The 24,431-nt window shown below is 47.1% G+C and overlaps 2 protein-coding genes across 3 annotated transcripts in view; both read right to left on the bottom strand.

Annotated features, from left to right (window-relative positions):
* LOC121614326 (transient receptor potential cation channel subfamily A member 1) overlaps positions 1–8,922 on the bottom strand; it is a 12,266-nt gene extending 3,344 nt beyond the window's left edge. The window contains exons 1-11 of the mRNA XM_041948143.1: positions 8,836–8,922; positions 6,543–6,629; positions 5,745–5,895; positions 3,423–3,584; positions 3,086–3,195; positions 2,883–2,994; positions 2,697–2,725; positions 2,167–2,258; positions 1,932–2,046; positions 1,600–1,770; positions 228–298 (exon numbers count right to left, since the gene is read on the bottom strand). Of these exons, the coding sequence (XP_041804077.1) occupies positions 228–298; positions 1,600–1,770; positions 1,932–2,046; positions 2,167–2,258; positions 2,697–2,725; positions 2,883–2,994; positions 3,086–3,195; positions 3,423–3,584; positions 5,745–5,895; positions 6,543–6,629; positions 8,836–8,922 (1,187 nt within the window). The remainder of the gene's footprint in view (positions 1–227; positions 299–1,599; positions 1,771–1,931; positions 2,047–2,166; positions 2,259–2,696; positions 2,726–2,882; positions 2,995–3,085; positions 3,196–3,422; positions 3,585–5,744; positions 5,896–6,542; positions 6,630–8,835) is intronic.
* A 1,912-nt stretch (positions 8,923–10,834) lies between these two features.
* Positions 10,835–24,264, bottom strand: prkn (parkin RBR E3 ubiquitin protein ligase). 2 transcript variants are annotated; one of them, XM_041947406.1, is made up of 11 exons: positions 24,191–24,264; positions 20,958–21,121; positions 20,551–20,803; positions 20,345–20,460; positions 17,513–17,596; positions 17,292–17,407; positions 16,174–16,310; positions 15,738–15,799; positions 15,224–15,454; positions 14,958–15,075; positions 10,835–11,333 (listed from the first exon to the last, which is right to left on the bottom strand). In XM_041947406.1, exons 1-11 carry the CDS (start codon positions 24,195–24,197, stop codon positions 11,230–11,232), a joined length of 1,392 nt encoding a protein of 463 aa, XP_041803340.1. In that variant the 5' UTR covers positions 24,198–24,264; the 3' UTR covers positions 10,835–11,229. The 2 variants fall into 2 exon arrangements, with proteins under 2 accessions (XP_041803340.1, XP_041803339.1); XM_041947405.1 differs by having other exon boundaries at positions 20,542–20,803.
* Between the last annotated feature and the right edge of the window lie 167 nt (positions 24,265–24,431).

Here is a 24,431-nt window from a genome sequence, read left to right on the forward strand (position 1 = left end):
ACACACACACACACACGCACACACAGACACACACACACACACACACAGACACACACACACACACGCACACACACACACACATTTAAGCATATACATTACAGCTACTTAATTTATTTGTTCTACATATCTTCTATATTTTCTGATCAGCTGTTTAGTTGTCGGACTCACAGCTTCATTTACACAGAGTGTGTTTGTGTGTTTGTGTGTGTGTTTGTGTGTGTTCATACCACAAGTCATGGCTGTAACGTCCTCTCATCCTGTGGATCTGTTTGTTCTGATCTGAGAGGAACACTCTCTCCTGCTCGCACACACAGAGACACACACACACACACAGACAAAACACACACACACACAGACAAAACACACACACACACACACACAGACAAAACACACACACACACACACACACACACACACACACACACACAATTGTGTAACATAGACTTACATTAATTTCCTGCAGGCTTGCCCTAACCTAAACCTAAACCTGACCTTAGTCTAAGCTTACCTGGACCTGCATGTTGTCCCCATCAGATGAGGTTAGTCCCCACAGTGTGACTGTAAACAGTTTAATGTCCCCATGACAGGAGTAAAGGACACAATGGCGAGGAGCAGAATGGCCTCTGACACAGTACAGCAGGTCTGAACTGTTGAACTTTGGAGTACAGTTTGGACTCCACACGCCCCCTAAGATGGATTTTATTCCACTGGAGCTGCTACTGACCCCAGAGCCCACCACCATCCCCCCACTGCTGCCAAGGAGACGGAGGAGGCACCGTAAACAAAAGCGTGGCAAGAGAACTGGCGTGCGTGTTAGGCTACAAGCTAACCCTCACAGACCGGCTCTCCCCAGTCTGTTCCTCACCAACGCCAGGTCTCTCACCAACAAAATCGACGAGGTCCGTCTAAGGATAGTCTCTCGCTGGATGGACAGCTGTGTTACAGACTGTTTGTACCGCCTCCATCAGGAACATCCGCACCACCACCAACAGACTGAGGGACAGCTTTGCAGTGCAAATTTCATTGACATGTCAGGCTCAACGACAATAAAGAATCTTGAATCTAGGTTTACTTAATGTTCACAGTTTCTGACTGTCCCTCGGTATTACAAGGCTTTGCTCCCAGTCTGTGGTAGTAGCCACATTAGCTGAGCAACATGCTAACACCAAGTTTAAGAGGCTAACCCACAAAATCAACAGTAAAACAAGATAATACTGTTACATGTGTCCCTGGAGCATCATCTGACCTGTGGCCTCCTCTTCTTCCTCTCAGTGAAGGTGTGTTTGGTCGTGTGCAGATGTCTGCAAGTCTGAAGCTGTGGACTCAGCCCTCAAGCCTTTGAGCCCCCATGGCTTTGGACCAAGCCAGGCTGGCTGTTTATCCCCATATTTCATCTTTACGCTAAGATAAGCTAGCTGCTTCCCCTGTTTCCAGTCTTTATGCTAAGCTAGGATAACCAGCTGCTGGCTGTAATGTCAGAATCAGTGTACAGACATGTGGTATCAATCTGAATTAAATCTGAATGAATCTAACTAAGAGAAAGAGAAGAAGAAGGTGATCACTAAATGTTAAACTGTTCCTTTAAACTTTTTGTCCTACCTGAGGCCACATGGGATGTGAGCAACGCAGGTCGTCACGGAGACGACGCTCTGCCCATCGCTGCCAGAGGTGGAGTTTCCTCCTTGAACGCAGGATGTCCTGAACCTCCCTCAGCACCTCCTCCAGAGTCAAGAGGAGTGCCAGGACCACAAGGAGGACACGCCACCAGTCCTGAGACAGATAGACAGACAGGTAGAGACACACAAACATGTAAATGGTAAAGACAGACAGAGAGACAGACAGAGAGACAGACAGAGAGACAGAGAGACAGAGAGACAGACAGACAGAGACAGACAGACAGACAGACAGACAGGTAAAGACAGGCAGGTCACCTGAGGGAGGACGTAGCGAACAGGTGAGTCTCGATGGACAGACACAGAGAGGGCAACTGTCGTCCAGGAGACATTGAACAGGAAGTTAAGGATGAGGAGAAGCCACGCCCCCAGCCTGGACGCAGCACAGACACACAGACAGACAAGTAAAGAGAGACAGACAGGCAGATCAGGGACCTTCCACCTGAGAGTTTGATGATGTTCTATAAATCAAACCAGTTAGAGTTCAGGTTACCTGCCATAGAGTTTCCATTTGACCTGAATCAGTTTGAGAAAGACTGGATTCATGATGAGGTCCAGTTTCTGCTGCTGCACCACCACCTCCAGCTGACAGCACAGGAACCGTGCAGAGAAACACAGTACAGTTCACTGTACGCAGTACTCTGTTCACTGTACACAGTACTCTGTTCACTGTACACAGTACTCTGTCACTGTACACAGTACTCTGTTCACTGCACACAGTACTCTGTCACTGTACACAGTACTCTGTTCACTGCACACAGTACTCTGTCACTGTACACAGTACTCTGTTCACTGCACACAGTACTCTGTTCACTGCACACAGTACTCTGTTCACTGTACACAGCTCACGGTGCTCTGAACACTGTCCAGTGTAACAGACTCGAGTTCAGTTAACTCCACACTGAACTGAACTACAGGTACTACAGGTTTAGTACTTTATGAGGAAACAAAATGAGTAAATTCCTCATGTTGTACACATGCTCTGGAAATAAAGCTGATTCTGACGTTGATTAAGGGACTTACTGGAGACGTTGGCTCACTGACGACAGCTTCTACAAAACACAACAGGTGGTCAGACAGGTAGAGGTAGACACACAGGCCAAAGGGAAGCCAGTGAAGAACTAGCAGGACCAGTGGAGTACCAGTCGGGGGGCAAGTAAGCATGGCTGTAGTAACTTAGTCCTGCAGTGGCAGTAGTGGCAGTGTTACCTCGCAGGTGGGTCTCAGGTGACTGTTGTTCTGGCTCCAGCAGGTTTAAATAGTAGTATTGCTGTCTGGTCATTCTGTCGGTCACATGGAACTGACTGAGTGCCAGCTGGGCCTGAACACAACATACAACCACATTCATAAACACCAGAACCAGATTGGACCAATCAGAGCCTGTTATCTGTCAGTAGGCAGGACGTTGTTACCACTGGGCTGATTCGACCAATCAGAGCAGTTATACAGAGCTGTCCATCTGAGTCCTTCATCCCTGCCTCTGCCCCGAGCTCCAACAACACCTGAGCTGCTTCACTACGCTCTGAAAACACACACAGACATTGCTTATTCAGAACTGACCAATAGTGTCTGTAGTAACTCTGGTGAGAGTGATGTCAGTACAGTCAGGACTGACTCAGCAGTGCCAGTACTGTTACAGGAGTATGTAGTGTCAACACTGTCAGCAGCATCACAGGAGGGAGTCGTTCCAGTGTTGTGTCAGTGATCTCAGGTGTGACTCCATGTTGTCAGTGTAGATGTCAGTAGTACCGAGGTTGGCGGCAAGCTGCAGCGGAGTTCTGTGCTTGTAGTCGGTGCAGCTGATGGAGGCTCCAGCCTGCAGCAGCAGTCTGATGGCACCTACAGCTGCGTTCTTGGCAGCGTAGTGAAGAGGAGTCTGCTGGTCCAGAAGAGTCCGAGCCTCTGGATCAGCTGAGGACACAACACACATACACACACCTATTGATCAGCATCTGTAGATCTCCTACACACTGTGGTCTCACAGCTGCAGACATCGCACCCCTATGCCTTCCTCATCAGTCATGCTTCCCTGTCTTCAACTCTACCCAACCTTCACCCATTATGTGAAATGTACAGCAAAAAAAAAGTACACCAGAGACAATAAAACACTGGACTTACTGTGTGCAAGCACTAAGGACGCTAACAGCTCTTCACCCCTCCCCCCACTGGGCAGATGGGATCACAACCTGGTTAATCTGCAACCTGCTTACATACCTTTGGTGAGTAAACAACAGCCAACCATCAGGTATGTGAAGAAGATGGTCAGAGGAGTCTAGTATGGCACTGAGGGACTGTTTTGACACCACCGTCTGGGAGGTGTTGTGCAGTCCTCACAGGGAGGACATCAACAGTTTGACTACATGGACTACATTAACGTCTGTGTGGACACACTGTGCCGACGAAGAAGGTGCAGTGTTTCCCTAACAATAAACCCTGGGTGTCCCCTGAACTGAAAACCAGACTGAACGAGAAGAAACGCTATCATCTACCTGCTCCATTGCTCTCTTTCCCACCTGGAGAGACCAGATAACTCACAGCACTTCTCCAGTGCTTTCAACACGATCCAGCCATCACTGCTGAGGGGGAAGCTCCGGAGTAGACTGTCACCTGGCTGCATGGACCATCGACTCCCTCACCAACAGACCTCAGTATGTGAGGCTTCAGGACTGTGTGTTGGATATGGTAGTTTGCAGCCCCGGGGCTCCACAGGGTACTGTCCTCTCCCCTTTCCTCTTCACCCTCTACACATCGGACTTCAGACACAACACAACCAGCTGCACCTCCAGAAGTTCTCAGATGATACAGCCATCGTTGGATGTGTATCACAGGGGAACGATTTGGATACAGGGAAGTCATCACTAACTTCGTCGACTGGTGTGGACTGAACCACCATCAACACCAGCAAGACCAAGGAGATGGTGATAGACTTCCACAGGAAAGCACCACAGACTACACCGGTGAACATCCAGGGGTTGTACATTGAGATCGTGGAGGAGTACAAATACCTGGTGTCCACCTCAACAATAAACTGGACTGGTCCACTAACACTGATGTCCTGTACAGGAAGGACCAAAGCCGTCTCCATCTGCTGAGAAGACTGAGGTCCTTTGGAGTCTGTAGGACATTACTGAGGACTTTCTATGACTCTGTGGTTGACTCTGCAGTCTGTTACTCAGTGGTCTGCTGGGGCTGTGGAAGCTCTGAGAGGGACAGACAGAGACTGAACAGACTGGTCAGGAGAGCTGGTTCTGTCCTGGACTGCAAAGCTAACATAAATCATGGACGACCCCTCCCACCCCCTGTGAGACACAGTGGGGGCCTTCAGTAACAGACTGCTGCAAACACCCTGCAAGAAGGAACACTACCGTGGGTCCTTCGTACCAACAGCTGTAGGAGTTCATCTTCAGCATCAGTTAAAGCAGCTCTGGGTCCATAATCAGGCTGTTTCTGCACTGATGTGTGATGACTCATACACGTATCAGCTTGCAATATCGCCCTCTCTCATTGAGTACTCTACATATCTATACATAATCGTATTCTACTGTGAAATAAACATATTTATTTCTGTGCAGCATCATTAATGCTGTCGTCACTTTATCCACCATCTGTGTACGGTCTGTGGAGTTCTACAGAATCTTTGGCAGTATATTTTTATGGTAATCTTACAGTTCTTTGCAGCAATATATTTTTATGTATTTTTTCTCTTATATACTCCTTTGTATAAAATGTACATATATAGTCAGGTTTTTTTTGTATTTTGTATTTATTTCTCTCTTTCTGTTGCTATTTTTTATAGTTTTTGCTGCCTGTAATACCCGAATTAACCAGCTGGGGATTAATAAAGTCTTATCTTGTCTTATTTTGTCTGGTCTGATTTGATCTGTATGTTCAACAACTACAGCTCCCAGCAGTCTTTTCTACCAAAATCTTCTCTGGCTGTAGTTGTTGAACGCTGTCAAACAATCTGTTCCCGGAGCAGCTGTGGACTGACTCTGGGAACGACAGACAGCAGCAACAATATGTCAGAGTTTTCTTTTATTCTTTCTTTGCCCTCCTGGACTTCACAGAGACCTTTTTTGTCTAGGAGAAACTGAACCATGTCCTGGTAGTCCAGCGCTGAGGCCACGTGGAGCGCTGTGACTCCGAACTGATCCGGCTGGAGGAGGTCAGAACCCCGGTCCAAGAAGAATCGCATCACATCCACCGTCCAGGCCCTGGAGATCTGAACACACACAAACTTTATCACACAGGCACAACAAATGAAACCCTTCATCTGTTTTTTATCCAGTTCGTCTAAATATATAATATATATAATATATAATCTTTCTACTTATTGAAGACGCATTTTCAAGGAGGATCAAATAAATAAACAAGATTAGGAAATTTGTGTTGGTCAAATCCCCCACCTCTGAACAGCAACATTAACCAACCTGTGAAGGTGAGCAGAGAATTACTTTACCTTTATTCTACAAAAATATCAATATTTGAGATGTCATACCACAAATCCATCCAAAGAGCTCCACTGTGTCAGATAATAAAGTCATGAAAACACAGACCTGCAACTGAATGTGATTCTTAGAAAAGAAAACAGAGCAATAATTAATAAAGGACATAAATGATTTGTAACAGCCGACAGTGGATCAGGAGGTGTGCTTTGTGTTCATTAAACTTGAATTTGTGATGATCAGGTTTAGTGTGTCTTCATACTCCTCTTCTTCATGCTGTCACCGTGTCGTTGTGTGCTCAGGTGTACTCAGTGTTTGTTCTACGTTAGCTCGAGCTACATGCTGACATTTATAACCACTGTGAATGCTTGTCGTGACATCAAACAAAGTGTTTAATAAAAGAAAATCAAAATCGTGTGTTGACCTCGTGCAGGATGGTCTGTCCGTATCTGTCCGAGCTGTTTGGATCAGCTCCGTCTGAGATCACCTCATCCACAAACTGAAGGTCCACCTGCATGAACACACACACGCATGCACACACACACGCATGCACACACACACACGCACACGCACACGCACACACACGCACACGCACACACACGCGCACGCACGCACGCACGCACACACACACACACACATGCACACATTTTTCTCTGTTAAATAGTTTGTTCTCGCAGACTTTGATTGGTCGAGCCATCTTTATGGTTCTTGTTTGTGCTATAATTTTTTTTTACATTACTTGTGAAAATGCAGATCATCCTGTTTGAAAATGGATTTGGGTTTAAGAAACTGGAATTATTTTATCTCGGATCAGTCTGTGGGAGGGGCTCTGGACTCTGGGTCAGTCTGTGGGAGGGGCTCTGGACTCTGGGTCAGTCTGTGGGAGGGGCTCTGGGTCAGTCTGTGGGAGGGGCTCTGGACTCTGGGTCAGTCTGTGGGAGGGGCTCTGGACTCTGGGTCAGTCTGTGGGAGGGGCCGCTCTGGACTCTGGGTCGGTCTGTGGGAGGGGCTCTGGACTCTGGGTCGGTCTGTGGGAGGGGCTCTGGACTCTGGGTCGGTCTGTGGGAGGGGCTCTGGACTCTGGGTCGGTCTGTGGGAGGGGCTCTGGACTCTTGGTTTGGTCACAGAGGACGTAGCATTGATTGAACTTCAGTTATTATTATATTCGACTGTATTTTTCAAAGATATTGATGAACCCAGATTACTTTGAGAGGTCGACATAATTAAATCACACCTTAACAATATTTTCTGACAACACCTGTTCTTGAGGAATGTCAAATAAAATCCCAACAATGACACATTGAACATTAATAGGACTCCTGCCTACTTTCAAAGTTTCTGTACTACACCTAGTCAGTGTTACCTGGTCGGTGTTACCTGGTGTATATTACCCTGTTGGTGTTAACTGGTCCATATTATCCAGTCACTGTAACCTGGTCAGTGGTACTTGATCAGGGTTACCTGTTCGGTGTTACCCTGCCAGCGTTACCTGGTTGCTGTAAGCTGGTCAACCTTACCTGGTCAGCGTTACCTGGTCAGTTTTATCTTGTTGGTGTCACCTGGTCGGATGTACCTGGTCAGTGTCCTGGTTGCTGTAAGCTGGTCAACATTACCTGGTCAGCGTTACCTGGTCATTGTAACCTGGTCAGCGTTACCTGGTCAGTGTTATCTTGTTGGTGTCACCTGGTCGGATGTACCTGGTCAGTGTCCTGGTTGCTCGCAGCCAGCTGTCTGAAGTGATTCAGCAGTGTTTTATTCAGATGTTGGATTTTATTTGTTGTGTCGGTTTCGTCGTTCTGCTCTTCATCACCTTCATCATCCTCAGCCAGACCTCTGTACTTCATCCCCGGCTGAACACCTGAATATTATACTTATTAAAACTTGAATAAATCCAGATCTTGTAAAATGACAGAAAAATCACCTGCAGTCTGTGCACCACCTGTCAGTTTGCTTCTTCTCTGCTTCCAGCGGCCGCAGGAGTACGATGCCCACCGAGCTGGAGTCTTTCCTGCTGGTGACGCCGAGGACCTGGACCCCTCAGGACACCCTGAGACCTTACAGATAGAGACCTTAGGGCAGTGGTGGAATGTAAAGTACATTTAATCAACAGTTGTGTTGAATGTTTGTGATGAACTGAAGGATGAAGTTTTCCTTCATGTCTCCTTCAGCTAAATAAACTGTTTAAAAAGCCTCTTGGATCAGCTGGAAATGCATCGTCACAAAGCTGAAAACAGGCTGTTTTTCTGAGATATGAGGTTCTCACAGGACAAACATGTGATGATCTTATAGAATATGATGCATCGCTGTAGATTAAACCAGCCAACAGGATATAAAGTAGTTCAAACATCCACATTAATGCAGCAGGAATATTAATCCACAAACATCAGAGATGAAACACTGACAGGAACATTTGACTGATACACCAACACTCACTGTGAGTACTTTAAGTACTTTAAGGGCATCTTGCCGATAATACTCATATGCTTTTATTAAAAGTAGTCACAGTGCTACACAGAAATATTTAGTTTTTTAGCTGCTTTTCTTTCCTTTGATGTTTTTTCTTTGTTCTTTTCTTTAGAATAAAGTTTATTCTGATTATTATAAAAAACCTTTTCCAGAGCTCATGAGTTAAGCTCCACCCGTCTTGGACTCCCAGCAAACTAAAACAAACACTCATACTGTAGGTGGACCTGGATGTGGTTACAGCTCAGACTCACCTGGACTGCGTTGGCTCTTCCTGTCATCTCCAGCTCCAGTCCAGGATTCTGCAGACCTGTCAGACCAACCCGGGTTCCCCTCTTCATCTTAGTTCTCTTGGTAGACTCCGTCTACCACGTCAGAGATCCAGACCTCCACAATTACGGACCTGCTGGATCTTGAGAAGCCTTCTGCACCTCCTGAAACCTGCTGGACTACCTGAAACCTTCTGGACCTCTTGAAATCTACCAAACCTCCTAAACTTGCCGCTCCTCCAAAGACTGTGTCCAGTATCTTCTGCAGACTGAGCTGATCCAGATCTGTGTGAGTAAGGTTCAGCTGCTCAAAACAAAACCATAAAGTCATCTTACAATGACGCTGCTCAAAGGTTCCTGGTTTATCTTATCACCTGGTGGAGGTGGAGGGTCCAGGTCTCAGACTGAACTGAACTGAGAGGAATAAACTGAAGGAAAACCAGAAACTGAACTTTTAATTTGTAAAACACATTCAGCTTCCTATTGGATCACAGGAGCGCCACCTGCTGAATGGCTAGATATTTACACCACAGTGACTGACACTGAATCAGTTTTTAAGCCTCCTGGAAACATTAAAGTTATCAAATCAAAAGAGTACATGAACACATTTATACATATATTTATTCTATATTTATTATTTAACAGACTTATTAAATAGAATTAGACATTTTCATGGCGTGTCCTGCTGTGGACATCAGGACATCGTTTGTCATTCCACTCTGCCTCTGATATACGAAAAAATTAAAAAATGCTAAATTTAAATACAACATTGGGCATTGAAAAAATTAGCTTAGCATTTAGCTTTCAGCTTTTCAAAGAGGCATTCAACAGTGAACTGAAGCAGTTTGTTAATGATAGATGGTCTCACTCTGAACAAATCACTATTACAGAACAACTCTGCAGTGAGAACATTAGCTGTTAGCCCTTAGCATCAGGCCATAATATGTCTTATTTCTGGTGACTTTCATCTCTGTCCTTCGGTCTGCCCACTTTCACTCCACATCTTACATGCTGCACCAGAGAAGATAAATAATAACTGGATTTATTTTAGCATACATCACCTCTGCCTCCCCTGTGAAGCTGCTGAGCCTCCTGCCTGTGTAAAAACCTCTGGTGCAGGCAGCCAGCTGCCACTCACACAGGCCAGCGGCATGGACATCACACCTGATGATGCCTGGAGAGGCTGCTCCTTGTCCATCAATCAATGTACCCACTACAGTTTACATATCAACCTGGTATCAGGGTGGCTGATGCTGTATGTACCTCCTTCATAGATCTCTCTGTTGGAAAAGGCTGGGAGCATACAGCCCCTGTGTGGGTTGGTGCCAGCGGAAACATCAAGATCAATGTGGAGAAAACAAAAGAGCTGATGGTGGACTTCTGCAGCTGCAAACACTCTCCTCCTTCACCGGTGAACATCCAGGGAGTGGACATTGAGATTGTGGAACCTGAACCTGAATAATACACTGGCCTGGACTGACAGAACAAATAGAGTACATCAGACAGACTGGACTGGATCTGCTGAGGAGACTCTATTCTTTGGATTGCAGTGCAGACAGACTGCTCCACCCGTGGAGTGGGAAGGAGAGACACTGCAGCAGGTGAACAACAGGGCACAGGTGCAACACATCAGACCAATTGGGAAGGGCAGGAAACTTGACAGGAACTTGAGGAATGAACAGAAACCTACCAAAATAAAACAGGAAGTGGACAACATAACACAAAGTTGACAGATCATGACATGCTCCACCTGCGGTGCGTGAAGGAGAGATGCTGCAGCTCCTATAACTACAGATTGCACATTCATGATCAAAAATCTTCCTCCTGAGTCATCAGTAATTGAATCTTGCGTGAATGGAAGGTTTTTGTTGACTGAAACTGAAACTCCTCGTTGTTTCCTGTTAACTGAATAAGTTTTGTCATATTGTTGGGATTCATGTTGGGTTATGTGGGTTTCTTGTAAAAAGCATCTATCAGCCTTCAGTTCTGATGAGGGTTTAATCACTTTTGTTCTTTCTGACAGGGTATGAAAACCATGCACACTCCAGGTTGCTGTTTTAAAAGTATAAATGATAGCATCTGTATAGAAAAAAAACAAATGTCAAACTTGGGAAAAGGTGGAGGGTGGGGGCAACACACAATACAAAGGGGACAGTGGGCTCATCACATGACAAAGACACACCGGGTATATCATTGGTGATTGATTAGAGGGCTCGGTCAACAGGACGAGGAGCTGCTGTTGAATATGAATATGCATTGCGGACATGCAAATCAGAAGAGCCAGGGTGTTCTGTCATTTCCGTGTTGTTTTATTATCATTGTTCATGATCTGAAGATCAGCTGGTTCGATTCCCAGCTGCCGAAGGGTCTGCGTGGGTTTCATCCGAACCAGTGGTCCCCCATACACTCTGTGTTCCAGGTGACACCACAGAGCCAGCACCACTCTGCTCTGCACAGCGGACACTGCATGTGCATACAGCCACCTGCAGGGGGAGACAACACACTCCTGACAAACATAACACATACTCCAAACACAGTATTTGTATGTGGTTGTGTTTTCTGTGATAATGGTACAAATACACATGTGATGTACTGAACTGACTCCTCTGTCAGAGACCTGATGTTGATCCGCTCTGTGTTTAACTGATCCGTCCACAGAGGGGGGAGGTGCCTGAACATGCAGACTGTGTAGCCTGAGAGGCCAGACCAAGGGCAACAAAAGTTCAACTCATTACCAAGTAAAGCTCACTGCTCATTAATCTTTGAGTCCATTAACACATGAAAGAGACTCAGCAACGTGAATCATCACAGATATGTTTAACAAGGTCAACGATCACAGATTTTAGTCCCAAACGAAAATGTGGTTCCTGCCAACACCTGTCGAGACGAAACGAGCAGCTCCTGATACCAAAATCCTTCTTTCTTTGAACAGAAGCAGTCAGTGATAATAAAGGGTAAATGTTGTTTATCTGAATCAGGATAAGACAAGATAAGATAAGATAAAACTTTATTAATCCCCAGCCAGGGAAATTTGGGTATTAGTTGTTAGTTGGAAAGAAAAATATCAACAGAGGTAGAGAAATTCAAAAAACAAAATACAAAATAAAAGTTGACGATACATATGTACATATCATACATACGACTTTATAAAAGAAAAACATGTAGAAGAAATATATAAAAAACATGCATTGCCGCAATAACTTTGGAAAAATAGGCATAAAAATATTCTGCCAGTGAACGTGATAATCCTGAGAATACTGCTGCCACAAGAGAAAAACATTTATTCTGCTTTCCAATTAACAAAAGTAAACAATGCTAATACTATCGCACTGTAAAAGATGAGTGTATGCTGGCAAAAATGACTTAAAACAACAGCTTATATGGGACACAAATCAACACAGTCTGATGGTAACTGATGCTGGAGTTGAACTCTGACAGCTGATGGTATGAAGGACCTGTGGTAGTGTTCCTTCTTACAGGGTGGATGCAGCAGTCTGTTACTAAAGGAGCTGCTGAGGGCCCCCACTGTGTCATGCACGGGGTGGGAGGAGTTGTCCATGATGGATGTCAGCTTGGCTAACATCCTCCTCTCACCTCCATCCTCATTGGTGTCCAGAGGACTGTCCAGGACAGATCCAGCTCTCCTGACCAGTCTGTTCAGTTTCTTTCTGTCCCTCTCAGAGCTTCCACAGCCCCAGCAGACCACTGAGTAAAAGACTGCAGATGCAACCGCAGAGTCATAGAAAGTCCTCAGTAATGTCCTACATACTCCAAAGGACCTCAGTCTTCTCAGCAGATGGAGACGACTTTGGTCCTTCCTGTACAGGACATCAGTGTTAGTGGACCAGTCCAGTTTATTGTTGAGGTGGACATTTGTACTCCCCCATGATCTCAATGTCCAACCCCTGGATGTTCACCGGTGTAGTCTGTGGTGCTTTCCTGTGGAAGTCTGTCACCATCTCCTTGGTCTTGCGGATGTTGATGTGCAGGTGCTTCAGTCCACACCAGTTGACAGAGTTAGTGATGACTTTCCTGTATTCAAATCGTTCTCCTGTGATACACATCCAACGATGGCTGTATCATCAGAGAACTTCTGGAGGTGCAGCTGGTTGTGTTGTGTCTGAAGTCCGATGTGTAGAGGGTGAAGAGGAAAGGGGAGAGGACAGTACCCTGTCCTCCAGAGGGCAGCAACTCTCTCCAGGCTGAGGCTCATGTTGAAGATGTGCTGAACTCCACAGAGCTGATCCCTGATCAGTCTGGAGCTGATGCCATCAGGGCCAGTAGCCTTCCTCATCTTCGTCCTCTTGAGCTCCTTCCTCACCTGATCTGTTGTAATTGAGAGTCCAGATGGGGAGCCGGGGGGCGGCTCCTGTTGGGTGAGGTGTGGGGCTGGGTCAGTGGTCTGTGAAGTGGTTTGGAGGGGGGTGAAGTGGTGTGAGGATGGAGTCTGCTGCTGGTGTCAGGGATGCACTGGGGGGGAGGGAGGTGATGCTGAGGGGTAACACTGTCTGGTCTGGGCCCTGGTGGTTGGGGGGGGCAGGAGTAGAATCAAACCTGTTAAAAAGGTTCAGCTCATTTGCCCATTCCTGATCTCCAGATTCTGGGCCCCTGCGGTTGTCCCTGCTGTGGCCTGAGATGGTTCTCAGGCCCCTCCAAACCTCTCTGGTGTTGCTCCCCTGCAGGCGCTCCTCCAGCTTCCTCCTGTAGCTCTCCTTGCCTCTCCTGATCTCTCTTTTCATCTCCCTCTGCACCCTCTTCAACTCAGTTCTGTCCCCAGACTTAAAACCCTTTTCTTCTTGTTCAGTTGGGTTTTCAGTTCAGGGGACACCCAGGGTTTTATTTGGGAAACAATGTACCTTCCTGGTCGGCACAGTGTTGTCCACACAGAAGTTAATGTAGTCTGTGATGCAGGTTGTCAAACTGTCAATGTCCTCCCTGTGAGGACTGCACAACACTTCCCAGTTAGTGGTGTCAAAACAGTCCCTCAGTGCCATACTGGACTCACCTGACCATTTCTCCACATACCTGATGGTTGGCTGTTGTTTACTCACCAAAGGTATGTAAGCAGGTAGCAGATGAACCAGGTTGTGATCAGATCTGCCCAGTGGGGGGAGGGGTGAAGAGCTGTAAGCATCCTTTGTGTTTGCATATAGTCCAGTGTTTTATTGTCTCTGGTGTGACATTTGACATACTGGGTGAAGGTGGGGAGAGTTGAGGACAGGGAAGCGTGATTGAAGTCTCCAGAGATGAGGAGGAGGGCCTGGGGGTGCGATGTCTGCAGCTGTGAGTCCACAGTGTGTCGGAGCTTGCATGCTGCTGCCACATCGGCCGAGGGGGGGTGTATACAGTTAGTGCGAAGACATGCGAGAACTCCCTCAGCAGGTAATACGGTCAGATGCTAACAGCTAGCAGTCTCTTGTGAGATGGTATGGATGGTTTGTACCGTCGTTGCAGCTCTGCATCCCCATCTTCGCCTACTTATCGCCGCGCAGATCTCTGGTCGTCCGCTGGGAGTACGCCGGTGTTGCACAACGCTAACAGGCCGTCCCGATTGTAAACTATTGAGCCATGGCTGAATGGATCACCCAGTGTTGTTTACAAAAGAGTAAAAAGCAAAGCACCAGTCTACATCTGCAGGAACGCACGATCGACCGAGACGAGTGACGGAAAAAAGACGAGAAACACAAAAAAAACACTAAAACAGAGAAAGCTGCTCTAGCTAGCTGCCACTCGTGTGGCGCCATCTTGAGATACATACTGAAATCAAAACTCTAATCAAAGAAGCTACCAAGATGATTAATCTGGACACATATTTTAAATAAAGAAGACGATAAATTATCTTCACATTATGTGTCTTAATTAGGATTTATTGTTCTACGGATCGTCATGTTTACAGACTTTAACTGAAGAAGTAGAGAAATAATTTGTTATCTGTACTACAAATATACGACTTCTGTAGTCTGGAAAAATCCACTGAAACCACCTGGAACAAGTTGAGTTCAGGTCAGACCAGACCAGGTCAGACCAGTTCAGACCAGTTCAGACCAGGTCAGACCAGGTCTGACCACAGGATGTATAAACTGGTTCATAAGAATTTTATTTCTCACCGTTTCGTTCAACAGGAACTGAACACTGAGGACAACGTTTAGTCGTCTCCTGCAGGAGGAGCAGGGAGGCCCTATCCCATCGCCCCCTGAGAGACGCCTCTTCGTCCACCACAAAAACCTGAGGAGGAGCAGGGGAGGACATGAGAGGAGGAGGAGAGGGGAGGGAAGATGAGCAGGTGAGGAGAAGCTGTTTCTTGTTTTGGACCTGAATCATAGTTCATAGTACTGAATGTTAAGTTGATGTTTTCATGCATTGGTCAGCTCACCTGTGACGCTTCATCTGTGGGTGGGGTCAGCTCTGTGTGACACGCCCCCTCATGGTAGCGCTCCCTGCAGTCTTTGCAGAAGACGAAGCCACAGCCGAGCTGTCTGTCACACTCCACCCTCCTGCTGTCCTCGGGCGGGACGAGCCCTGCCCCACATTCGGGTGACGGACACATCAGTCCTCCACTCATCAGCAGGCACTCCTCCGCCCCAAACTGCAGGTACCGCCCATACTGCGGGAGAGAGGACCAGATCCAGAATCTGAGGAGAAGTGTCTAAGAACAAGCAGCAACCAGCTGGCTGTTCCATGTGATGGAAAGAAAACATGATGTCCCTGACCCCCAGGGAGGAGGAGGAGCTTCCTCTGCCGGCTGAGAGCCCCCCTCCCAGCCGGCAGAGGAAGCTCCCACCCGGCAGGGGGGGCTCTCAGCTGGCAGAGGGGGCTTAGCATCCAAAGCGGACGATCAGCTGAGCAAACCATGACTTGACAAAGACAGAAGAAGAGGAAACGCTCACCTGATCGTCTCCTAAAATCCTGAAATGATGCAGCTCTTTAATGAGAGATTCAGCGCAGCCAGCTGGAGAAACACACAGACACAATTAATCACATTTAATGATTAAAATCAATCACCTGACTGACAGTTTCTATTCTGAACAACAGGAGATGATGTCATGATGTATGATGACCTGAAGTCTCTTCAGACATGTTTCACAGACGCTTATTAACAGATAATTAAGTCTGTGATCAAACAGTTTCAGTGTGTGTGTGTGTGTGTGTGTGTGCGTGTGTGTGTGTGTGTGTTCTCACAGGAATCTGTGTGTGTATTTGCAGTCACTGCAGTCATGTGACCACGCTCCAAACAGGAAGCGGCTAATTGATCAGTTGATGATAAGTTACTCATAAATCAGCTTTCTGCTGCTGCAGTGACATCATCATCATGCACTGACTCACCAGCACACGGCAGTGAGTAGCCAATCACAGGATGGTAAACAAACTGTCGCTCGTTTAGTCGAGTCTGACAGTAACGACGGAAACAGTCGAGACAGATCACGTGACGCTCCGAACACCTGAACACCAGGACCACGTTCCTGACAGAGAGACAGGGAGAGACAGGCAGAAAGACAGGCAGAGAGACAGGCAGGCAGACAGGGAGAGAGACAGGCAGAGAGACAGGCAGAGAGACAGGCAGGCAGACAGGGAGAGAGACAGACAGAGAGACAGGCAGAGAGACAGGGAGAGACAGGCAGAAAGACAGGCAGAGAGACAGGCAGGCAGACAGGCAGGCAGACAGGGAGAGAGACAGGCAGGCAGACAGGGAGAGAGACAGACAGAGAGACAGGCAGAGAGACAGGCAGGCAGACAGGGAGAGAGACAGACAGAGAGACAGGCAGAGAGACAGGCAGGCAGACAGGGAGAGAGACAGGCAGAGAGACAGGGAGAGAGACAGGGAGAGAGACAGGCAGGAAGACAGGCAGAGAGACAGGGAGAGAGACAGGGAGAGAGACAGGCAGGCAGACGGGCAGAGAGACAGGCAGAGAGACAGGCAGAGAGGCAGGCAGAGAGACAGGCAGGCAGACAGGCAGAGAGACAGGCAGAGAGACAGGCAGAAAGACAGGCAGAGAGACAGGCAGAGAGACATGAAGAAAGACAGGCAGAGAGACAGGCAGAAAGACAGGCAGAGAGACAGGCAGGCAGGCAGACAGGCAGAGAGACAGGCAGAGAGACAGGCAGAAAGACAGGCAGAGAGACAGGGAGAGAGACAGACAGAGAGACAGGCAGAAAGACAGGCAGGCAGACAGGCAGAGAGACAGGGAGAGAGACAGGCAGAGAGGCAGGGAGAGAGACAGGCAGAGAGACAGGGAGAGAGGCAGGGAGAGAGACAGGCAGGGAGACAGACATAGAGAGAGAGACAGGCAGAGAGACAGACAGAGAGAGAGAGACAGACAGAGAGAGAGAGACAGGCAGAGAGACAGGGAGAGAGACAGGCAGAGAGACAGCAGACCATAAACACACACACACTGAGTGTAACAGAAGTGACTCTGATGTGTGTTACTGTGTGTTTGTGTCACATGATGTCGGCGCAGGCGATACAGGGGACATCTCTACTGTTGGTCATAATGAGGTCGAGGGCCACGGAGAGCTCGTCATCTGAGGTCGGATGGGATCCACACTTCATGTAGAACTCCTGCACGCACGCACGCACGCACGCACGCACTGACATCAGTTAAACAGCACATGAGCAGACAGAGAACAGTGACCGCCACGTGAGACAGCAGCCCCTCCCACTTACCGCTTCGTTGCCATGACAACCGTCTGACTGACAAACACCGTGGATACGACCTCGGAGGAGAACGTCATCCCAACAGGACGGACCCTGGCGGAGAGAGGGGATTCGTCACCATCGTCTTCATCACGTGTGTTGTTCAGTGTTTTGTCATCCAGAATCATGAAGAGTGAAATGTTTCCACATGAGAACCGAGGTTTAGTCCCAGTCTAAAGCTTTTTAAGAGGAAGTCCTACAACGTGTGCCTAACGAGGACTAACGAGCCACACGGGACGCGAACAACCCTCTGAGCAGAAGTGAAGAAACCTTTGGGATGAGAGGAAAAACTTCTGGAAAAACTACGACCTGGACGACTGTCCACAGAGGACGACCAGAGAGCTGGTTCAGTTCCACAGAGGACGACCAGAGAGCTGGTTCAGTTCCACAGAGGACTCTCACTGTCCTGGTTCAGCTGGTTCAGTTCCACAGACCCAGAATCAGTTTCATGTCAATGAGCTGTGAAACACTTTGTGTTCCAACAAATACTGTGTTCCAACAGTCTAAATACTGTGTTCCAACAGCACAAATACTGTGTTCCAACAAATACTGTGTTCCAACAGTCTAAATACTGTGTTCCATCAGCACAAATACTGTGTTCCAACAACGCAAATACTGTGTTCCATCAGCACAAATACTGTGTTCCATCAGTACAAATACTGTGTTCCAACAGCACAAATACTGTGTTCCAACAGCACAAATACTGTGTTCCAACAAATACTGTGTTCCAACAGTCTAAATACTGTGTTCCATCAGCACAAATACTGTGTTCCAACAACACAAATACTGTGTTCCATCAGCACAAATACTGTGTTCCATCAGTACAAATACTGTGTTCCATCAGTACAAATACTGTGTTCCAACAGCACAAATACTGTGTTCCATCAGTACAAATACTGTGTTCCAACAACACAAATACTGTGTTCCATCAGCACAAATACTGTGTTCCAACAACACAAATACTGTGTTCCAACAGCACAAATACTGTGTTCCAACAACACAAATACTGTGTTCCATCAGTACAAATACTGTGTTCCAACAACATAAATACTGTGTTCCAACAACATAAATACTGTGTTCCAACAGCACAAATACTGTGTTCCATCAGTACAGCTTTAGGGCATTCAATCATTCGCAACTGGACCTCTTCAGTTTGTCTTAGAAGACGTTTCGCCTCTCATCCGAGCAGGCTTCATCAGTTCGTATGCAACCAGACTAGATAGGACAGCTCTGGTCTAGATAGGACAGCTCTAGTCCAATGCAATGGTGTTAGGTTCAAGTATTTATCCCCTGAGTGAGACCAACCCACAAAAAACAAGAATGGTATCACTCTATTGTGAGGCAAACGATCCCCCCATTAAGGCGGGGTAGGGTGCAACCCTTTGGTGTCAACGACAGTCGTTAGCCTCGTTAGTGTCCCATTGTTGTCATTGGGAGGCTCCTGGAGCCATGTGTGAATGGCTTTGTTGTTTGTTTTCAAACCATCTGTCTTCTCTGTCCAGAATATGCACATTTCTATCTAGTGTGCTTCCTCCTTGAGATGCAGGTAAACAGCTGAGTCCAGCCCTGAAGAGTTAGCCCTTCTGTGTTGTGCCATGCGTCTGCTCAGTGGCTGTTTGGTTTCCCCAATATACAAGTCTGTATATCCTCTTTGAAAGAGGAGTAAGAGAAGCCATCTATGTCAAGGTTGAAAAACCATCTCTGAATAGAGGGGGAGGTCTAAGACACCACCTATCTCCCACATACAATGCTGTCCTTTCATCTCTCCCTAAGAGATTCAAAGATTTAGCCTCTGAAAACAAACAACAAAGCCATTCACACATGGCTCCAGGAGCCTCCCAATGACAACAAGGGGACACTAACGAGGCTAACGACTGTCGTTGACACCAAAGGGTTGCACCCCACCCCGCCTTAATGGGGGGATCGTTTGCCTCACAATAGAGTGATACCATTCTTGTTTTTTGTGGGTTGGTCTCACTCAGGGGATAAATACTTGAACCTAACACCATTGCATTGGACTAGAGCTGTCCTATCTAGTCTGGTTGCGTACGAACTGATGAAGCCTGCTCGGATGAGAGGCGAAACGTCTTCTAAGACAAACTGACGAGGTCCAGTTGCGAACGATTGAATGCCCTAAAGCTTACAATGACCTGGATGAATGAGAATATTCACAGGCATCCATCAGCACAAATACTGTGTTCCAACAACACAAATACTGTGTTCCAACAGCACAAATACTGTGTTCCAACAACACAAATACTGTGTTCCATCAGTACAAATACTGTGTTCCAACAGCACAAATACTGTATTACAACAACACAAATACTGTGTTCCAACAGCACAAATACTGTGTTCCAACAGCACAAATACTGTGTTCCATCAGTACAAATACTGTGTTCCAACAACACAAATACTGTGTTCCAACAGCACAAATACTGTGTTCCATCAGTACAAATACTGTGTTCCAACAACACAAATACTGTGTTCCATCAGTACAAATACTGTGTTCCAACAACACAAATACTGTGTTCCATCAGTACAAATACTGTGTTCCAACAGCACAAATACTGTGTTCCAACAGCACAAATACTGTGTTCCAACAACACAAATACTGTGTTCCAACAGTCTAAATACTGTTACTCCAAATACGGTGTCAACAGACTAAATACTGTCATAACAGTCTACATGCAGTGCTATAAGAGTATAAATACTGTGTTCCAACAGCACAAATACTGTAATAACAGTCTGGATCCTGCATTTTCGCAGTATACTGCGTTTTAACTGTATAAATACTGCTCTCACCCTGTTGAGCGTCAGTGTCGTCTGTCTGCAGCTTCTGCAGCGAACTCTCAGTTTTCCTGGTTGGACAGAACTGCAGGTCTTACAGTACACAAAGAAAGTACTGCAGGTACGCACACCTGTACACACAAGTACACACAGTAAGAATACTACAACTAACAGACCGCTGGAGTACAGACTCAATGGTTACCTACTCTGACCTTTCACACCTGCAGCCTGCGCCTCCTCTATCTCTTCCTCTGCTCCTCTGTCAACGACTCCTCCTCCTCCTCCATCGCTCCTCTCCAGGATAACTGGCAGGCTGGAGAAGGTGGAGGGGAGGTGTGAGGAGCTGAGGTCTAGCCTGGTCAGACTGTTCTGCTCCTCCTCCCCCGTTTCAGCCAGGGAGAGCAGCCGGGAGGAGGAGGAACCCGACAGAGAGAAGACGACATGGACTGTACTCTGCTCTGGGAGGTCACAACCCTGAGAGGAGGAGGAGGAGGAGAAGGCAATAATCATTAACATGAAAGAATTCATATGAAAGGATGGAGTAACAAAGTGGAGGAGAGGACTTCTCCATCAAGTAAGACCTTCCCCCGCACTCATTTTAGCTCGCCAACGCCCAACCTGCCCTCACCTGTAGCGTGGCGGTAGCCCTCAGCTCCTTCCCAGCGAAAAGCACCCTGAGGTGCTCTGGTTGGACTCCCTGCTGACTCCCCACCACCTCCTTCAGCTCAGCCACACGAGCTTCCTTCTGCAGCTCCACCGCCACACCTGGCCCCAGGTTATACCGGACAAACACTGGAGACACACACACAGGTGACAGATCAGGTGACAAGTCAGTGACAGGTCAGGTGACAGGTCAGGTGACAGGTCAAGTGACAGGTCAGTGACAGGTCAGGTGACAGGTCAGTGACAGGTAGGTGACAGGTAGGTGACAGGTCAGGTGACAGGCCAGTGACAGGTCAGGTGACAGGTCAGGTGACAAGTCAGTGACAGGTAGATGACAGGTCGGTGACAGGTCAGTGACGGGTCAGTGACAGGTAGGTGACAGGTCAGGTGACAGGTCAGTGACAGGTCAGTGACAGGACAGGTGACGGGTCAGGTGACGGGTCAGTGACGGGTCAGTGACAGGTAGGTGACAGGTCAGGTGACAGGTCAGTGACAGGACAGGTGACAGGTCAGGTGACAGGTCAGTGACAGGACAGTGACAGGTCAGTGACAGGTCAGGTGACAGGTCAGTGACAGATCAGTGACAGATGACAGACGGCAGGTCAGGTGACAGGTCAGTGACAGGTCAGTGACGGGTCAGTGACTGGTCAGGTGACAGGTCAGGTGACAGGTCAGTGATGGGTCAGTGACAGGTCAGGTGACAGGTCAGTGACAGGTCAGGTGACAGGTCAGTGATGGGTCAGTGACAGGTCAGTGACAGGACAGGTGACAGGTCAGTGACAGGACAGTGACAGGACAGTGACAGGTCAGTGACAGGTCCGTGATGGGTCAGTGACAGGTCAGGTGACAGGTCAGGTGACAGGTCAGTGATGGGTCAGTGACAGGTCAGGTGACAGGTCAGTGACAGGTCAGGTGACAGGTCAGTGACGGGTCAGTGACAGGACAGGTGACAGGACAGTGACAGGACAGTGACAGGTCAGTGACAGGTCAGTGACAGGTCCGTGACGGGTCAGTGACTGGTCAGGTGACAGGTCAGGTGACAGGTCAGTGACAGGTCAGGTGACAGGTCAGGTGACAGGTCAGTGACAGGACAGGTGACAGGTCAGTACGGAGCAGCTCTCATCTCTAGAATTCTGATCAAATTTATCAGTGAACCAAAGACACCCCAGAGTTGAGTCCAGGAGGCAGAACTGCAGTCCTACACACCACTTTGAGCTTCTATTAGAGCAGTCACCCACCAAAACACCACAGAGACTGTGTGTGCCCCCCGACCACCAAAACTAACTCAATCAAAAGTAAACAGAAACCTAATAAAAATTTACACCACCACTCAAATGATACAAGATGTGGACTCAAACATCTGTCACATAGAGCTGTTTTAGAGTAAAGTGTTTATATTGTCTTACTGAACGCCATCATCAATATCACCAAACACCTGCAGGAGGTTTCACTCAGCAGCAGATTCAGGTGTCAGAGTAGGAGCACGCTCAGTGTTTCCTCTTTGACAGCAGAGAGCCGAGCAGCTGCTGGAGCTCCAGGTTCAGCTCTGAGAGGTTCATGTCCACCATGAAGGTCAGATCACAGAAACATGATCACTGAGTTTCTACATCAGCTTCTCCTGAATGTTAGCCAAGCTGACATCCATCACAGACAACCCCTCCCACCCCCTGCATGACACAGTGGGGGCCCTCAGCAGCTCCTTCAGTAACAGACTGCTGCATCCACCCTGTAAGATGGAACGCTGCCACAGGTCCTTCATACCAACACCTGTCAGAGCTCAACTCCAGCATCAGATACCATCAGACTGTGTTGATTTGTGTCCCATATAAGCTGTTGTTTTAAGTCATTTTTGCCAGCATACACTCATCTTTTACAGTGCGATAGTATTAGCATTGTTTACTTTTGTTAATTGGAAAGCAGAATAAATTTTTTTCTCTTGTGGCAGCAGTATTCTCAGGATTATCACGTTCACTGGCAGAATATTTTTATGCCTATTTTTCCAAAGTTATTACGCCAATGCATATTTTTTTTATATATTTCTTCTACATGTTTTTTTCTTTTATAAAGTCGTATGTATGATAGGTAGATACACAGCAGCAGCAGTGAGGCTCCTTCACTGATTCTCCTTCTGAAGGAGGTCTTAGCTTCTGTTAGCTCGCTTAGCACAAACCTGCCTGCAGAACAGCGTCTCTGTCAGGATGTGGTCTGTGGAGGCTGCTTGTTGAGCATCCAAACTCAACGTCAGACCTTTAACTAAAAAAGCTTAATTAGAGATATAAATAAGAGACCTCCGTACACTCATCTGTAGGAAGAGCATTTTGCATAACTCAACTGTGAAGAACGCAGGAGGGTGTTGTAGGATCTGTTCTTCTGTTCTCTTGTTCTATCTGTTCTCCTGTTCTATCTGTTCTCATGTTCCACTGTTCTCCTGATCTCCTGTTCTATCTGATCTCTTCAGATTACTGTGACTCAGTCGTTCATGTCAAAGCAGGATTTTACTGTTGGAGCTGGTTGAGCTTCATTTGAACTAATGATTCTTTTCATTCTGGATCAATCAGCTGATCATTTCCTGCATTAATTGATCGATCGTTCGGTTTGGAAACATTGTGAAAATAGTGAGAAATGTGGTGACGATGAGGCCAAAGTGACGCCTTCACAGTGTTTGTTTAGTCCAAAGCTCCACATTATTACAAACACATTCAGATCATTCAGATCCTTCAGAGGAAAAGCAGCAAATCAAACATCAACAATCACTGAAACATCATCAATAGATGGCCATTACAGTAAAAATAAGCATGTGACCTGTTTTGACCCCACCCCTCAAAGAATCCTTCAGATCAATGAAAACCAACATGATCTCAGGATCATACACTGAGTACATTTATTTCAGTTTGAGGTACTTAAGCTTCAGTCACAAGAACCACAACCACGACTTTTACTGCTAATACATTAATGCATGGAGCCAAGAATACTTTACAATACTTACAAGAGTACTTTTACTGCTTTTGGTACATGAAGTAACTTGTGTACTGTTACTTCAAGTACTGTGTACTTGAAGAACATGAGCTCAGTACTTCTTCCACCACAATATGTCATCATCGATGTATTCAGATGTGACGCATTGATCACACGATCGATCAGATCGTGGCAGTGAACAGAACACAGTAGAACCGGTCAGTAGAACCGAGCAGAACTCACCGATCATCGTTCACTTCGTCCTTCAGTCTCCCTGCGTGTTTACAGTCTACCTGCCGCGGTGCCCTCTGGGTACTGTAGTCTCGTACACAGACTCACGTTACTAACGTCCCTTTTTTAAAAACTACAGCGCAGTCGCACATACATGACGTCATAGAGCAGCGCCGGAAGTGCGGGTACTTATGAATTTTAATAAACTTGTTTTCTTTTTTTCTTCTTTGTGTGCTTTTGTGAGCGACAGCTG

This window comes from Chelmon rostratus, chromosome 11 (genome assembly GCF_017976325.1).
Source record: "Chelmon rostratus isolate fCheRos1 chromosome 11, fCheRos1.pri, whole genome shotgun sequence".
In the NCBI taxonomy this organism is placed as follows: domain Eukaryota; kingdom Metazoa; phylum Chordata; class Actinopteri; order Chaetodontiformes; family Chaetodontidae; genus Chelmon; species Chelmon rostratus.

Bases quoted from the DNA above. Each gene is read 5' to 3' on its own strand.
- prkn (XM_041947405.1), bottom strand. The intron at 20,804-20,957 runs GTGAGGGCAGGT...TCCTCCTCTCAG, and splicing joins GGGCTACCGCCACGCTACAG to GGTTGTGACCTCCCAGAGCA. The intron at 15,076-15,223 runs GTGAGCTGACCA...GCTCCTCCTCAG, and splicing joins CCACAGATGAAGCGTCACAG to GTTTTTGTGGTGGACGAAGA.